The sequence below is a fragment of the Molothrus ater genome, chromosome 13, assembly GCF_012460135.2.
Source record: "Molothrus ater isolate BHLD 08-10-18 breed brown headed cowbird chromosome 13, BPBGC_Mater_1.1, whole genome shotgun sequence".
Taxonomy (NCBI): Eukaryota; Metazoa; Chordata; class Aves; order Passeriformes; family Icteridae; genus Molothrus; species Molothrus ater.
In genome coordinates this window covers 19,439,142-19,455,768 of record NC_050490.2, presented here as the reverse complement: position 1 = coordinate 19,455,768, position 16,627 = coordinate 19,439,142, and the positions used below count along the sequence as shown (strand labels likewise).

At 50.8% G+C, this 16,627-nt stretch overlaps 1 protein-coding gene and 1 long non-coding RNA gene across 6 annotated transcripts; one reads left to right on the top strand and one right to left on the bottom strand.

Moving 5' to 3' along the window:
• Positions 1-218: 218 nt before the first annotated feature.
• On the bottom strand, positions 219-5,580 carry LOC118690756 (uncharacterized). 4 transcript variants are annotated; one of them, XR_004980895.2, is made up of 5 exons: positions 5,293-5,580; positions 4,240-4,615; positions 2,359-2,450; positions 2,091-2,203; positions 219-1,895 (listed from the first exon to the last, which is right to left on the bottom strand). It is a non-coding gene; the product is annotated as an uncharacterized LOC118690756 (long non-coding RNA). The 4 variants fall into 4 exon arrangements; XR_004980894.2 differs by lacking the exons at positions 4,240-4,615; positions 5,293-5,580 and adding an exon at positions 3,540-3,692 and having other exon boundaries at positions 1,502-1,895; XR_004980896.2 differs by lacking the exons at positions 4,240-4,615; positions 5,293-5,580 and adding an exon at positions 3,270-3,374 and having other exon boundaries at positions 1,502-1,895.
• Positions 3,712-15,755, top strand: ANP32A (acidic nuclear phosphoprotein 32 family member A). Of its 2 annotated transcripts, none has more exons than XM_036389695.2 (8): positions 3,712-4,085; positions 10,698-10,847; positions 10,963-11,085; positions 12,466-12,664; positions 13,683-13,781; positions 14,619-14,716; positions 15,378-15,438; positions 15,557-15,755. In XM_036389695.2, exons 1-8 carry the CDS (start codon positions 4,032-4,034, stop codon positions 15,616-15,618), a joined length of 846 nt encoding a protein of 281 aa, XP_036245588.1. In that variant the 5' UTR covers positions 3,712-4,031; the 3' UTR covers positions 15,619-15,755. The 2 variants fall into 2 exon arrangements, with proteins under 2 accessions (XP_036245588.1, XP_036245589.1); XM_036389696.2 differs by having other exon boundaries at positions 3,715-4,085; positions 13,695-13,781.
• The last annotated feature ends 872 nt before the right edge of the window (positions 15,756-16,627 follow it).

Below are 16,627 nucleotides of genomic sequence, written 5' to 3'. Positions count from 1 at the left end.
CAATTCCCAACTTTTCCTTGGATTCTACATCAAATTTATTCAATTTTTCCATGTTTTCCACCCATTCTCCCTAAATTCTGAGGGATTATCCCAGAATTCCTTGGACTTTTAACTCATCCTGAATTTTTGGGGCATTTTACCAAATCCTCCCATTAATCCAGGTCAATAAAGCAGGAAAATCTTGGAATATTCCATTAGAAAAATCAGGAACATGGCAATTATCCCACAAATTTTTCCATGAAAAAGAAAGTTTAATAGTGATATTTTAAAAATGGGAATAACCCGTTCCAACTAATTTTAGGGAATTTTTGAGCCACCCCAGAGTTTTCCTCCTCATTTTTCACCTTCAAAGCAGCTTTTCCTCGTATTTTTATCAGATTTTCCCACTTTTTTCCCTGGAATACCACAAAAATTCCAATTTTAAGGGGTTAAACCACAAATTGGAAATCCTTGCGGAATCCCAAGGGCGTCTTCCATGCAATTCCTCGATCCCTGGGATTTGTTTTATCCCAAAGTTCCCCATCTGGGAATGTTAAGGGCGGGAATTTGGGGGAATTCTGGGAACTTTTCCATTCCCAGCTGTGCAGAGCTGGGAGCTGTTCCTAAGAAAAAGAAGGAATTCTTTGTGTGGGAAAACAAAGGGACATTCAAGGGGTGAACAAACAATTCCCAGGGATTTTCCATGGGAATTCACCCCAGGAATGCGGGGCAGGAATGGGAGGATTCCTATGGAATTTGGGAGGGAATCCTGGGAAAAGAAAGGGAAAAGCTGCAATCTCCTGTGGGGAAAAACACAAGGGGAGATCTCAAAATTCCATTAAAAATTCCTGCTAAAAACCAATCCCAAAAACTCAAAATTCCCAGAAAAATAAAGAAGGAAAAATCCCAGAAATTCCTGGTAAAAATAAATCCCATCAATTCAAAATTCCTGGTAAAATAGCCAAGGGAAAAAACCCTCAAATTCCTGCAAAAAACTCCAATCCCACAAATTCAAAATTCCTCTTAAAAATAAAAAAGGGAAAATCCCACAAATTGAAAATTCCTGGTAAAAATTAACAAGGAAAAAACTCCACAAATTCCTGTTAAAAATTAACAATGAAAAATTCTGTAAATTCAGAATTCCTGGTAAAAATGGACAGGACAAATTCCATTGAAAATTCCCCTTAAAACCACATCCAAATAATTTCAAAATTCGTGGTAAAATAAACAAGGAAAAATCCCAGGAACCCCATTAAAAATTCCTGGTAAAAAAACAGATCCCACGAACTCAGAATTCCTCTTAAAAACAAACAGGAAAAATCCCACAAATTCCTATTTAAAGCATGGAAAAAACCTCAAATTCCCACTAAAAACCAATCCCATAAATTCCAAATTCCTGATAAAAACAAACAAGGAAAAAATCCCAACAATTCCCATTAAAAACCAACCCCACAAACTCAAACTTCCTATAAAAACAAAGCAGGAAAAAAAACCCCAGGAATGAAAAATCACGGAAGCAAAATTGTACCATGAAAAAAAATAACCCTTCAGGTTTATTCCCAATATTACAATTCCCCATCTTTTTTTTAATTCCCAAACCCTTGGAATACAAAGAAAGACAGGAGCAGCTTTAAATGTGGAATTTTGGCTTGGAACTGGGAATAAATTCCCTCAACAATGAAAGAGAGAGGAATTTTCTGCACCTTTAAACAATCAAAATCCATGTTTTTCTTTAGAACAAACAAAGGGAAAAGCAGCTCTGGATTCCCAGAAATTCCTTTGAAATCCCAGCTTGTCCCAGCAATTTTTTTTTTCCAGGAGAAAAGTCCTTTTCCAGTGGTTTTCAGCAGCACCAGGAGCAGAAATTCCATGAAAAGTTCCTGAAGATTCAGCCCAGGAGCCACCTCTGGACACACCTGGAAAGGAGAAGTTTAAACAGAGCTCAAATCAAATTCTGCCTCATTCCCGAGTCCCAAACATTTAAAAAAGTTTGGAATATTATTTCCCATCAAGGATTTCTCAGCTAATTCCAAACTTCCATCCTAAACCCCTTAAACATCTCAAAAAAGGAACATTTTGCAGTTTTCTTTTGTTGAAATTGGAATTTTTACCTGGAGCTGGATCCAGCTTTTCCTGTCCCATTCCCAACACAGTTCCTCCTGGTTTTATCCATAATCCTGGAATTCTTCCATGCTCACAGCTGGGACTTTGTCTCCATCCTGTCCTGTAAAATACATTGATAAAATCAAGTTTCCCAAGGATTTCCAGCATTCCCTCGATGCTTTCTAACAGCTCTTTGGGATTTTCCAGCCCTGTGTTTTCCTGGAAAAGCAGGAAGGAACAAACGGGGATTTTAGAAGGAATCACAGCACTTTTTACCTGAGTTCTGCTCCAGCTGATGGGAACAGTTTGGGAAATCCCAAATCACTGGAAAAGAGCAGCTCTGGGCTTGGATCCTCATCCTGCAGCACCTGGAAAAGGATCTGGGAGCAGGGAATGGTTTGGGATGGGAAGGAGCTTCAAGCTCATCCCAGTCCATGGGCTGGGATCATTCCCACTATCCCAGGCTGCTCCAAGCCCACTCTGGACATCCCAGGGATGGAGCTCTGGGAATTCCAGCCCAGCCAGGAACTCCTTCACAATATCCCACCCCAATCTCCCCTTTCCCAGTCTGAAGCCATTCCCTGTGTCCCGTCCCTTGTCCCAGTCCCTCTCCAGCTCTCCTGGAGCTCCTTTAGGCCCTGGAAAAGGCTCTGAGGATTCCTGGATCATTCCTTTTTCCAGCATTCCCAGCCTAGCTCCATCCCCATTCCCCTGTTCCTGAAGTATCCAATTTTCCATCAAAATTCCTGGGATTTGGCTTGGAAAGGACGTCAAACCCCTCCAGTTCCAACCCCAACACCTTCCCCTATATCCCAGGCTGCTCCAACCCGGCCTTGGGACATTCCAGGGATGGAGCAGCCCCAGCTCCTCTGGGAATTCCAGCCCAGCCAGGAATTCCTTCCCAATATCCCAGCTCAGTGTGCTCTCATCTAGCCTAATTCCAACCCCCTTACCCTGGCACTCCAAGGAAAAAAATCCCTCCCCATTTTTCCTCGGAACTGAAAGATTCCCGAGTTTGTCCCTGCTCCACCCCAGCACAGCCGGGCCCCGCTGTGCCCCAGGGACCTTCCCGGGGAGATCCTCCCGCCCTTCCCTTCCCGGAGGCCTCAACCCTCCCGTTCCCCTCCGGAGCCGCTCCCAGCCCTCTGAGGGCGGCCCGGCCGCTCCCCGCCCCCTCAGCGCCGGACCCGCCCCGCCGGGGCCCGTCCCGGGGGGACCCTCCCGCTACTCCGGGCACGGGCAGCGCCTCCCGCTCCCCTCCGGAGCCGCTCCCAGCCCGCCGAGGCGGCCCCGGCCGCGGGGAGCCGCGTGAGGGCGGCCCGGCCGCTCCCCCTGCCCTCAGCAGCGCCACCGCCCCTCCCTCGCCCGCTCGCTCCGCCCGCCGCTCACGCTCCGCCCGCCCCCCGCCGCCGGGGCCCGCGCCATTGCCCGCGCCATTCCCGTGCCTCGCTCCGCACCTTTCCCTCCCTCCTGGCTGCGCGCCCCTGGCCGGGCGGCTCCGGTTTGGCCGCCGCTCCCCGCCCCGGCGCCTCCCCCAGGCTCGGGCGGGCGCAGGGCGCAGCGCGCACCGTGCCCGGCGCGGCGGAGCCGCGGCCGCTCCGTCCCCATCAGGCGGCAGCGCGGAATGAGCCTGGGCTCGGCGCCGGGCTGTCCCCCTGCCCGGCACAGCCGCTCCCCCATTGGCTTCCGCCGCGCCTCGCGCTGCTGATTGGCTGAGACGCGGCATCGGCGCGCTCCGGTTGGCCGATCGCGCCGTCAATCCCGGCGGAGCCCCCAGAGCGCCCGCCCCCGCGGTTATCAGGTTAGTGCGCGCCGCGGTGCTGCGCTCGGGCTTCCGAGCGGCGCTGGGCGAGCCCGAGTCCCTCCGCGCCCCGCGATCGGGGGGCTCTGCACGGGGTCACTGCGCCAGCCGAGCCGCGCACCCTCCGCGCCTCCCGCCAGCCACGGACATGGACATGAAGAGAAGGATCCACTTAGAGCTGCGGAACAGGACGCCCTCAGATGTAAGCAATGCAATGCCAAAAAAAAAAAAAATTAATGCTAATAACGCTAATGATGAGAATAATAAAAAGGCATCCCACAATTTTTTTTTTTTTTTTTGGCGGGGTGGAGCGTGCCAGGTGTTGGCGGGGCCGCTGCTGCCCTTGAGGTGCCTACCTGTGTGTGGGGGGGGGCTGTGCCCCCCGCTTTGGGGGGCGCGGGGCGCTCCGGGGACGTTCGGGGGCTCCCCGGGGCTCCTCCTGCCCGTGCCGGGCTGCGATGCCTCGGAGAGGGGCTGGCCGTGCATTAAATAAAAAATAAGTTGCTCGCTGCTCTCTCTCTCGGCGTGTTTAGTTGGCAAATATTTGTGCAGGGTGCTGGGCTAGGGAGAGGCAGGCAGGGACTGCGAGTGAGTTGCGAATGGTTTAGTTTAAAGTGCGTCTTCATTTCTTTGCAGTGATCAGGCAAGAGAGACTGGGGAGCCATATTTGTAACTTTGTAGTCCTCATGAACGCGCCCTTTCTCTCTCTCTCTCTCTCCCTCTCTCCAGATGCTGAGAAGATAAAAGGAAAGAATTTTGAAACCGACGCTTAGCGTTGGTTGGGTTTGGTTTGGGCTTTTTTTTTCCCTGTTGTTGTTTTTTTTTTTTTTATTTTATTTTGCGGGCGATGGGGCATCGCCGCCGGTAGCGCGAGCGTTGAATAATAATCCTAATAATCATAAGAATAATGAAAAATAATATTGGAAGAAATGAACGCACTCTCCACCCCCTCCATCCCCACACACGCACAAAAAGGCTGGATGTGTGTGCGTGTTTTTCCTTCTTCCCCCTTTTCCCCCCCTTCCTTCCCCCGGGGCCGGACTTCAGGTTGTTGTTCCGCGTCTGGCGGAATAAACGGGGGACGGCGAAAAACTTTGGCAGGACAAAAAAAAAAAAAACCCAACCAAAAAAACAAAAACCCGACAAAACCCCAAAACAAACAAGAAAATAACGGGGGGAGGGGGGAGGAAAGAAGCGAAAAATAGGAAAATCACCCCAAAAAGAGTGGGCGGGAGGTGGCCGGGGGCAGGCGGGGCGCGAACCCGCGGCGGGGAAGCCCCTTCCCCTCATCCCCCCCCGCCCCGCCGGGCCCTCGGCGCTGCCCGGGGAGGCTTCACCGAGCCCCGGCCCCGCCGCGTCCCCCGAGCCGCCGGGGGCTGCGGGAAGGGGAGAGCGGGGGGCGAACGTACCTCAGCGGGCAGCGCCCGGGGCAGCGCGGCGGGACGCGGCGGCCGAACCGAGCGCGGTGTGCTCCGGGGAGGGGGGGGGACAAAGGCGGGCGCGGGGCGGCGGAAGCTGCGCTTTAAAGTTTAAAAACTCCTGGGCGAGCAGGAGGAGGAAGAGGAGGAGGACGGCGAGAGGAGGGAGGGAGGGAGCGGGGGGGACGACTCAACGGCAAACCCCGCGGTACAACCGCCATGGCCGGGGGGCTCCGTGAGGCGACCGCAGCGCAAGTAGGACGCGGCGCCATGTTCTATGCTGCCCCCCCGCCTTCCCCTCACGGCCGCCGCCTCCTCCTCCTCCTCCTCCCGCCGCTGCCGCTGCCTCGGCCGCGGGCGGCCCCGCGGGGCCGTGAGGGAGCCCCGCTGGCGCCGGGGCTGAGGCGCTGCGGAGGCTGCGGCGGGGCCCTCCCGACATGACGGGCAGCGCTGCCATTTTGTCGCCGGCCGCGGGGCGGGAGGAGATTCGTGAGGGCCGCGTTGGGGGTAAAAATAAAAAAAAAAAAAACCAAAACCAGCTTTTAAAAAAATTGGGTTTTCTTGACTATTTGGGGCACCGGGAGGTCCGAACGGGGCCGGGGGAGCACCGGGAGGAGCCCCGCGGCTCCCTCGGGTGAGGAGCGCGGAGCGGGGAATCCGCCTCCTTCCTGGGAAGGGCCCTGTGGGGAGGCAGCATTGGGCTTGGGAAGTGTTTTGCTCCTTTTCATCCTGTTTTTTCTTATTTTTCTCTGGTTTTTTTCATGAGTTTTCCCCTAATTTCTAAAGAGTTTTCTATTTTTGCTCATTTTTGCCCCCATATCGCCTCACCACCCACATCGCTGGAGGTTTCTTCCCCATTTTAAACGCTGGTTTAAAACCAGCCTCCAAAGGGATAAACTCAATTTTCTCCTCTTTTCCATGCTTGCATTTTGTGCTGTTTCCGCTCATTTTTGTCTAACGCCAAAAAAAAAGTTGGGAAAACTCGGAGCTGGAGGGAGTTCCCTGCTCCTCAGGGCTGGGAATGGGCGGCAGGGAGCTGGAAAATCGGGATAATTTCACCTTTCACCGCTTGGTTTTCCTTGTAAATTTCAGTAAATTTCCTTGTAAATTTCATAAATTGGTGCCCCCGAAGTGTTCTAAATCCAAAGTTTTCCAGGTTTTTAGGCAGAGAGAGATGGAAATTCCAGTTGGGAATGTTGTTGTGTTCTTAGCTGTGTGCACGTGTGTTTTAGGGAATGAAGTTTGTGAGACAGATTTTGTTCCTGTAAAATATTAAAGGAAAATCCTGCTAATTCCACCCTCTGGAATTGGGATTTGGCAGGAATATTGATGCCCAAGTCATTTATTCCTGGATTTTTGGAAGTTTAGGGTGGGCAGGATGAGTTTGGGACTTGTTTACCTTGATTTTGAGTGTTTGTCCTTATTATTTCCCAAATTCATGTGGAATAGCAAGAAATCCTGGGAAAATCTCCCTGAGTTTTGGGAATCTCCTTGAATTCTGTGCTACTTTTTGATTTAAATCCTGAAAATCAGGATTCAATCTTTGGATGTGGATGGGGTTTTGTGCTTTTTCCTGAGCTTCTTTGGGATATTTTCCACCTGTATCTCCTATTTTTCCATGGAATTCTGGGCTTTTTCATTGGATAATCCCAGAAAGTCACATCCTGATGAATAAAACATCCTAAAAATATGGTCAGGTGGATTCTGTGGAGAAATTCCTTCCTCAGTCTCATTTTTATTGTTTAATTTTTTAAATTTTCCCCTTTTTTTAACATTAATTCAGTGTCAGGAAAAAAGTGGATTTTCCTCCTGGAAAATTGGGAAATTTTGGATGTTCAGGCAATTTTTTTCCCAGATATTCCCACTTTTTATCCCGTTAAATTTATAAATCACAGCAAAAATGTGATTTTATTTCTCTTATTACTTGATCCCTGATGGAACCCCCATGGATTGGAGGGAAGGAGATACTTCGGCTTTTTTCCTGGTTTTTCCTGGAAAAAAGGGAGGATTAGCCAAGAATCTTCCTAAAATTCCTTCCCAATGCCAGGGGAGGCTCAGGTGGGACATCAGCAGGAATTTTTTCATGGAAAAGGTGGATAAACATTGGAATGGAGAGCCCTTGTGGCATTCCCATCCCTGGAAGCGTCCAGGAAATTCCTGGATGTGACACTTGGAGCTCTGGGATCAGGCACAGCTTGGACTCGGTCCTGGATGCCTTTTCCAGCCCCAGGGATCCCGGAAGGCTGGGAGTTGATTCCTGGTGGGGTTTTCCAAGGAAGTTGCAGCAGAGCAGGAATTCCAATAGGAATTTTGGGAAAGCCAGGATGAGTTTGGAGTCCAGTTGGAAATTCCTTGGATGCGAGTTTGGCGTTCCTGGGAAAGGTTTTATCCAGAGAGGTTGGATTGATGGCTGCATTCCATTGATTCTTCCAAGTCTTTTCCAAGGATTCCCTTGATTCCAGGCTGGAATTCCAGCTGGATGAGCTGGTGTGAAAGAGGCGGGAATGGAGCGTGTTCCCAAGGATCCTGGCTTTCCTCAGGAATCCTGGATTCCTCGGATCCACCTGGGAACTCCTGAAGGGAACGGGATTTCTTGGCCAGGGGGAGTTCCCATAAACTGGAGCTTGGAGAAATCCCAGGAAATTCCCGGGAAGCCCCGGCAGCCGCGGTGCTGCTTCCATCCGTAGAGGTGCTATTGGAATTCTGCCCCCGATCCCAGTATCTGTGTTAACTCCATCTAGTCCCTTCCCTGCCTATGCTGTGGGATTCTCCAGGCTGGATGATTCCTGGGGTTTCCATGGAATTGGGCTGCTGGATTTCCTGGGAATTGGGTCGTGTTCCGTGGCCATTTTCCAGCGCTGTCTTTCCCTGCCCTGGGATTTTTGGGATTCTCTTCCCAGCACATTCCCAGCCAAGAGATGCTCATGGATAACTGGTTGGAAATCAATTTATCCCATCTCGGGTATTCCCAATGGGAATTTGGTATTCCCAAGAGAGATTTAATCTGGAGAAGTGGTGGGATTGGATTGGTGGCGGGATTCCATGGCTTAGTGGTGTTTTCCAAGGATTCTCTGATTCCAGGTTGGAATTCCTCTGGGGTGAGCTGGTGTGAAAGAGGCGGGAATGGAGCATTCCCAAGGATCCTGGCTTTCCTCAGGAATCAGTTTATCTCATCTGGGATATTCCCAAAAAAGCCCCGGAGGGCTGTATCCACATCCCAAATCCCACGGGGTTTGGGGAAGGAATTCCATCCACTGTTTATCCCGGGGCAGGAAAAGGGTGGAAAACCTTGGGAATTCTCCCTTCCCTGTGGAATGGGATCCTGCTCCAGGTCAGCTCCTCATTCCCGAGCGGCAGCAGCAGCTGAGGATCCCCCTGGGATGGGAATCCCATGGAATGGGAATCCCCAGTGGCCACGGGCCATGGCACCTGCTGCCCTCCCTGCCCTGGGCAGAATTCCAAGGGCTCTGGAAAACCTGGGAGAGCTCTGGAGCGGTGGCCGAGCGGACACAGAGCAGCTGCCGGGAGATATTCTGTGGAATCCTTCCCTGTTTCCCACTGGGAATGGCACCGCTCTGAGCTGCCGTGGGGTTGGATCCTGGAGAGCTTGGAATTGCAGCTGGAATTCAATTAATTAATTATTTCAGTTGAGTTCTTGAGCTCGGGTGTTTTAAAATGGAATGATCTCGGAGCAGGGATCGGCTCACTGGAGCCTTTGGAGCAGCTCCGGTAATCCCAGGATTGAGTAGGAAGCTCATCCAAGCTTTTGTTGGTCTGGCCGCATTCCAGGTGGGATTGGAATGGGCAATCCAGAGAATTTCTCACCTCCGGTTGGAATTTTTGGGGGGAGAAAAATCCTTGGAACAAGTTCCCTGTTAGAGATGCTGTGGAAAGTGATGGCCTCTCCCAAGGCTTCTTCTGCTCCTTGGAATTCTGAGATTGTATGGAGTGGGAACGTGCCATGGAAGGCAGAGACACCTGTGGGGCGTTGGGAAAAATCCCACAAATCCAGTTCCTCCTCCTTTCCTTGGGGAACCCTCCTGGATTTCCTTGGGGGTTCTTAGGGCATGGAACCATCCTGGAATTTTGTCTGGAATGCTGTTGTTTCCAGGGATTCAGGGAGTTAACACTGACACCATGTTGCTCTTGGGAAAGACTGGGAATGTGCTCTGCTCTTCCCAAACTGTCTCTGAATTTATCCAAGCTTTTCAAACATGGCATCTTGGATTCTCTATGGATTTGTTGGATTTGTACCTTTACCCAGTGCCGGAAACAGGGAAAGAGGGAATGTGGCATTTGTGCACCAAACTTCCTGGAAAGCGGAGAGGAAACAACCTTCCATAAAAAATTCCATGGAGAGGTGGGAATGGGATGATCTTTAAAGTCCCTTCCAACCCAAAACATTCCAAGATTCTAAAAAAATACAAATTAAGAGGGGGAAAAAAAGGCAGTTGGGTCATCGGCCTTCGTGCTAAGGGATTTTCCTTTGTATCCAAGAAGAAATAGTTCCAGCTCTCCCTTAAATCTCCGCTCTACACCTGAGGGAATTGCTGTCTAATTCACTGCTTTTCTGTGCAATTCCCTGGTTTCCGTGCTGAGGGAGGGATGGATATCCCACCTCCTGGATCAGGGCTGGAGCTGTTTGTCCCTCAGCGTGAGCTCTGGGCTCATTCCCTTCCCGCCGTTCCCGCTCCCCTCAGCTCCTGAAATTCCTCTGAGGAATTACCAAATCCCTCTGAGGCAAAACCCAACTGGGGCTTCTCGGCGAGGATCCCGAGCCCTCCTGGCTCCGTGTCTGGGGGTGCTGGGATGAGATAACGGAGCAGGGACACAGATAAGGAGGATTCGCCTCCGTTGCAGTTTTCCCGCCTTTTTTTTTTTGGCGGGAACTCTGGGTGTGTGTGGAGAACGTGAAGGGAAAAAAAACCTGTTTATCCCAAATGGATCTTCTGGAGAATCCTGATAATTAAACACCATTGAGGGATGAGATCCATGAATTATCCACCTAAATTTCAACCCAATGGGTAATTTGGGAACTTATTTTGAGAATTATGGGGGCTTTTCCCGTCACATGAGGGGAAAAAACGTCTTTATCCCCAAATGGATCCTCTGGAGAATCCTGATAATTAAACACTGTCGAGGGAAAAGATCCACTTATTTTCCTTATTTTGGGGGGTTTTCTATCTAAATTTCACCCCAGTGAGTGGTTTGGGAGTTTATTTTGGGAATTTTGGGATTGTTTTTATCCTCAGTGTGTGGGATCAGGAGCACTGCCTCGATCTTGGCTTTCTTCTCAACACAACCCCAAACTCGCGCGTTTCTCTGCTGAAAACCTCCTGATTCTTGCGAATTCCCTGCAATTCCTTCTATTTTTCCTTGATTTCTTCCCTTTGCAGGTGAAAGAGCTCGTTCTGGACAACTGCAGGTCGTACGAAGGGAAAATCGAGGGCCTCACGGATGAGTTTGAGGAGCTGGAATTCCTCAGCACAATCAACGTCGGCTTAACCTCAGTTGCAAACTTACCAAAGTTAAACAAACTTAAGAAGGTAAATCCCACCTCCCCGAGCCAAATCCCTCCTTTTCCCCTTCTCCGCGTTTGGAAAAGCGGCTGGAAACGGGATCAAAGGGGATTTTTGAGGATGTTTTTTTGGGCCTTTGCAGCTCGAGCTGAGCGACAACAGAATCTCAGGAGGCCTGGAAGTGTTGGCAGAGAAGTGTCCGAACCTCACGCACCTAAACCTAAGCGGCAACAAAATTAAAGATCTCGGGACAATAGAACCTCTGGTGAGTCGGGATTGCTCCTGGGAATGGGATTCATCCCGTTCCAAAACCTTGGAATTCCTTCCTGTATCCCAGGTTGCTCCAAGCCTGGCCTTGGGCGCTTCCAGGGAATGTAATTCCTGGAATGCGTGCCAGGGTCTTTTCCCCCTCATTCCTTCCCAAAATCCCAGTTATTCCTGCCCCCTGCATCCCAAGCCCCGGGGAGTTGGTTTTGCTCCAAGGAACGGGATTCATCCCGTTCCAAAACCTTGGAATTCCTTCCTGTATCCCAGGTTGCTCCAAGCCCGGCCTTGGGCACTTCCAGGGAATGTCACTCCTGGAATCTGTGCCAAATCCTCCCCGTCATTCCTTCCCAAAATCCCAGCGAATCCCGGGATCCAGGCCTCATCCCAAGTCCCTGTTCCCGGTGAGCCGCTGCTTCCCTCTAGTGGCTGCCGGGCCGGGCTCCCCCGTTCCCGGCGGGAACCGCCGCAGCTTCCCAGGATTCCGCAGGCTCTGGATCCATCTCCAGGCACTACAATTCCCATGAAAATCCTTCCAGGAGCAGCTCCTTCCTGGATCTCCTTTCCTGCGGCACAGGGAAAAGGCAGAACTGCTAAACTCATGGAGAAGCCTGGAAGTGCTCCCATCTCTCCCAGTTTTCCCATTCCCAGGCCTTTTTCCCAAGTGCTTTCCACATAAAGGGAAGGGAGATATTCCCTTAGAGTTGATATTTCTTATCCATGGATAAGCCTTGATACAAATACTCAATTCCTTTGGATTTTAGTTTTAGGATTTCCAAGTTCTGTAAGCAGTGCAGACTTCGCAAAAAAGAATTCCACAAAACCCCCAGGAATTAAATTCCTATTCCATTTCTATGTGGTTTTTTTCATTTTCCGTAGTCTAAGGAAAAATAATTGCATTTTTCAAACCTCTTATCAAAGTTCTTGTGTCCAAGTGCTCCATTCCTGCTTCCATCTGCAAGAATTCATTTGGGATAATTCCCTGGACATCAGCTATTCCTGCATCTGGCTCCTTTGGGATAATTCCCTGCGTTCAGTTATTCCTTTGGATTTGGGAGCTGCAGGACTCCAGGGAGAGCCTTTCCCATCCCAAATCCCAAATGAAGTTGGGATTTCCAAGCATTTTTTCCTGGATTAAGGGTGGAAATTCCAGAGGGAGCTGGTTGGGAAAGGGGGGAGCAGTTGGTTTATTCCAAGGTCAGGAAATTTGGGAATTTGGGGTATTTTTTTATTAAGATTGCCCTTTTTTTCCCTATGCCTGCTGCTCTCCAGGGAGCCCAAAACACCCCCGGGAATCCCTTGAGCACATTCCCCGCGGGCTCCTTGCCTTTGGAGAGAATTCCCGCGCTAGCAAACCTCCCAAATCGCTTTGCTTTCCCAGAAAAAGTTGGAAAACCTGAAGAGCTTAGACCTGTTCAACTGTGAGGTGACCAACTTGAACGACTACAGAGAAAACGTGTTCAAGCTGCTGCCGCAGCTGACGTACCTGGACGGCTACGACCAGGACGACAAGGAGGCGCCCGACTCCGACGCCGAGGGATACGTGGAGGGGCTGGACGACGAGGAGGAGGATGAGGATGGTACGGGAACGGGAACCGGGAGCGATGGGGGAATGAGGGGAGGGAGTTCAGGGAATTGAGGGGAAAGAGGTGAGGATATTGAGAGGAGGGAATGAGGAAAGGAATGAGGGGAAGAGATGAGGGAAAGGACCTCGGTGTCCTGAGGGAATCAGGGAAGGGACCTGAGGGAATTGAGGAGAGGGATGAGGGAGTTGACGGGAGGGATCAGGAAAAGGACCTTGGTGTCCTGAGGGAATCAGGGAAGGGACCTGAGGGAAAGAGGGGAAGGAGTTGAGGAAATTGAGGGGAGGGATGAGGGAAAGGACCACGGTGTCCTGAGGGAACGAGGGGAAAGATCTTGGTATCCCAAAGGAATGAGGAAAAGGACCTCAGTGTTCTGAGGGAACCAGGGAAGGGACCTGAGGGAAAGAGGGGAAGGAGTTGAGGGAATTGAGGAGAAGGAGTGAGGGGATGAGGGGAGGGATAGGGAATGAGGAGGAGTGAGGGAATTGAGGGGAAGGAAGGGAGGGAGTTGAGGGAATGAGGGAAGGGATGAGGGAATTGAGGGGAGGAATGAGGGAAAGGACCTCTGTGTCCTGAGGGAACCAGGGAAGGGACCTGAGGGAATTGAGGGGAAGGATCTTGGTGTCCCAAAGGGAATGAGGGAAAGGACCTCAGTGTCCTGGGGGAATTAGGGGAAGGAGTGAGGGAAATGAAATGGAGGGAATTAGGGAAAGGACCTTATTGTCCTGAAGGAACAGTGGGAGAAGGACCTGAGTGTCCTGAGGGAATGAGGGGAAGGAATCAGGGAAAGGAACTGCACGTCTCAAAGAAATGAGGGAATGAGGGGAAGGAATGAGTGAGGGAATTGAGGAAAGGAGTGAGGGAATGAGGGAAGGGATGAGGGGAAAGGATCTCAGTGTCCCAAGGAATGAGGGAATGAGGGAAAGGGCCTGAAGGAATAAGGGGGAAGGAGCTGGGTGTCCTGAGGGAATGGTGGGAAGGAGCTGGGCATGGCCTGAAGGAGCAACTTCCTCAGTTTTATCCCTAGTGAAAGACCGGGACGACAAGGAAGCGCCGGATTCCGACGCCGAGGGATACGTGGAAGGGCTGGATGACGAGGAGGAGGATGAGGACGGTACGTGGGATGTGCTCCATGGGATTCCTGCATCCCAAAGGAATGCAGGGAGGAGGTGGCAGGGCCTGGAAAATCCCATCCCTCCATCTGGGAATGGAGGGGTGGGATCGGGAAGGGTCTGAAGCAATTACGGGAACAGGGATGAGCATGGATGAGAAGGAAAATCCTGGAACTGTGGAAATCCTCATGGAAAAGGGTTTCCATGGGCATGGAAAAAAGCAGGAATTGGGGAGCTGCTCCATGAGGGAAGTGCATGGAAAACACTGGGGAGCTGCAGTGAATCTGTGCCGGGAACTGAGGAAGGAACAGCCTGGAATTCCAGGGAATCCCAGTGCTGTAGGCACCGCCTTTCCCTGGCTGCCCCTGGAGCCATCCCAGGATGAGGATCCGGCTGATCCCAGGGAATTTGCTGGATTCTCCCATCCCAGCAGCACAGCAGAAAAGCTGGATATGCACTTTTCCCGGGAATGCTGAGTGGGAACTCTGGGAAGGTTCCCAAAAGCTCTCAAACACATGGAAAACACTCCAGGGGCTCAGCACTTCCCAGTTTTCTGCTGGGAATTTTGGGAATTGCCTAAAAGGCTGGAATTTTGTGTCCGTGGAAAGGCTCCTTATGGATGATGGGGAAGTTCTGCTCTATCCTTTCCTGGAAAAGCTGGGATTTCCCAGCTCCCAAATCCTTGGAATAGTGGGAAGTGGAGCAGCTGGAGCAACTCCAACCCTGCATTCCCTGACAATCCTGTGCTACCCCTAAGGAATTCTCTGCTTGCATTCCCAAAGTTCGGGTGGAACTATTCCAAAAAGCCTCAACTTTTTCCATGGATTTTGTTTTTCCAGAGGAGGAATATGACGACGACGCTCAGGTAGTGGAGGATGAGGAGGACGACGAGGAGGAGGAGGAAGGGGAGGAGGAGGACGTGAGCGGAGAGGAGGAGGTGAGCCTTGGAATTCCACCTCGGGAATCCGCGGGATCCGGCTGGGAGGGGCTGGGCAGGAAATCCGGGATTTGGGGTGGATGAGGGTGGATGAGGGATGGGGTGGGGGGGAAAAGTGGGATTGGGGGGAAAAATGGGATTACGGGAGGGGAAATTGGGTTGGAGGAAGGAAAATGGGATTTTGGGAGGGAAAATGCAATTGAGGGAGAGAAAAAAGGGAAAGGGGAGAGTGGGATTGGAGGAAGGAAAATGGGATTGGAGGAAGGAAAGTGGGATGGGAAAGGGGAAGACAGAATTCCAGGAATTTGTTTTCCCTCTCCTCCAGCCCTGAATCCTCTCCTGCCCCTCTGGAATGTTCCTGAGCCTCCTCAATTCTGCTTGGAGCCTCTGGATCAATCCAGCTTTTCCCATTCCCATAAATCCCACTGCAGTTTTCCTAAACTTGGGAATGGCACATTCCCACACCTTCCGAGCTCCAGCTCAGGGATTGATTCCCTGGGATTTCAGTGCCAGCTCCTGCTATTCCATAAAAAACGGGAATACTGGAAGTGGCTCCTTGCTGAGGACATATCAAGGACTTTCCCTCCCTGGAAGCTGGGATATTGGGAAAGCTCCTGGGCTGATCCCAAGCTTTACATCCCGGTTTTTCCCGGAATTCCAGGAGGACGAGGAAGGCTACAATGACGGCGAGGTGGACGATGAGGAGGACGAGGAGGAGCCTGGTACGGAACCAATCCCACTTTTCCTGAGGAAAAACCACCTCAATTCCGTGGAAAATGGAATTCCCGGAAAAGCAGGAATGTGGCTCCTGGAATAATGGGAATTCTTTCTTTTTTCCAGAGGAAGAGCGGGGCCAGAAGAGGAAACGAGAGCCTGAGGATGACGGGGATGAGGACGACTGAGCAGCTTTTCCCTGGAAAAAATTCCCTCTTGTGATTTGACTGTTTTTATCCCGGAATTCCCCCTTTTCCCACTCCCGACCCTTTGGATTTCCTTTTCTTTTCCTGTTTTTTTTTTTTTGGTTTTTTTTGGTTTTTTTTTTTTTGGTTTTTTTTTTTCCGGATTGTAACGTTGCTGTGGGAACCGAGCGGGAGCAGCGAGGGTGGGAAGGGAATAAAATCCTATTTTTACTGCCGCTCCTCCTCCGATTCTTTGGGAATTTTTTCCTTGGATCCTTTTCCTTGAATCCCTGGAACTGCGAGAGTTGAGTAGGAACCGAGTTGGGAATTCTCGGAGCAGAGCTTGGACATCTCGGAAGCAAAACAAGGAGAGAACCGACTTGAAATCCATGGATGAGCCAGGATTTTCCCACCTCTGCCATTCCCAAATCCACGTTTTTTTGGGAATGGCAGCCGGGCCTCCTCCCTGGGGTGGCAATGGTGCCTTGCTCCACGGGGGTTTTTTTGGGAATACTGCCATTTCCAGCCCCTTTTCCCAACTTTGGGAATTCCCTCTTTGTAAATAGTGATCAAACATTGATTTTTTTGGGAATGTCGGATTTTTTGGGATGGGTTCAGAGCTGGTGACTTTGCGATCCCTGTGTGTTGTGTGTTCTCAGTTTTCCTTTAATTTGGGAGGGAATTTTAGGTTTTTTAGGAAGTTTTTTTTTGGGGGGGGGGGTTTAGGGGAATTTTTGGGGATTTTCATGGCTCCAGTGCAGCCAAATCCCTGGAAATGGCAGGCATGAAAAAAAATGGGGATCCCTACAAAAAATATCCCAAATTCCCAAATTTCCCGACCTTGGAAACAAACCAACTCCTCCCCTGTTTCCCAATCAGCTCCTTCTGGAATTTCTGCCCCGATCCAGGAAAAAAACACTTGGAAAATCCCAAATTTTTTCACCTAGAAAGCCAGGAATTCCAGGAGAAATGCCTGAAATTCCATGGAAATTCCTGAAAATTGTATTTTCTT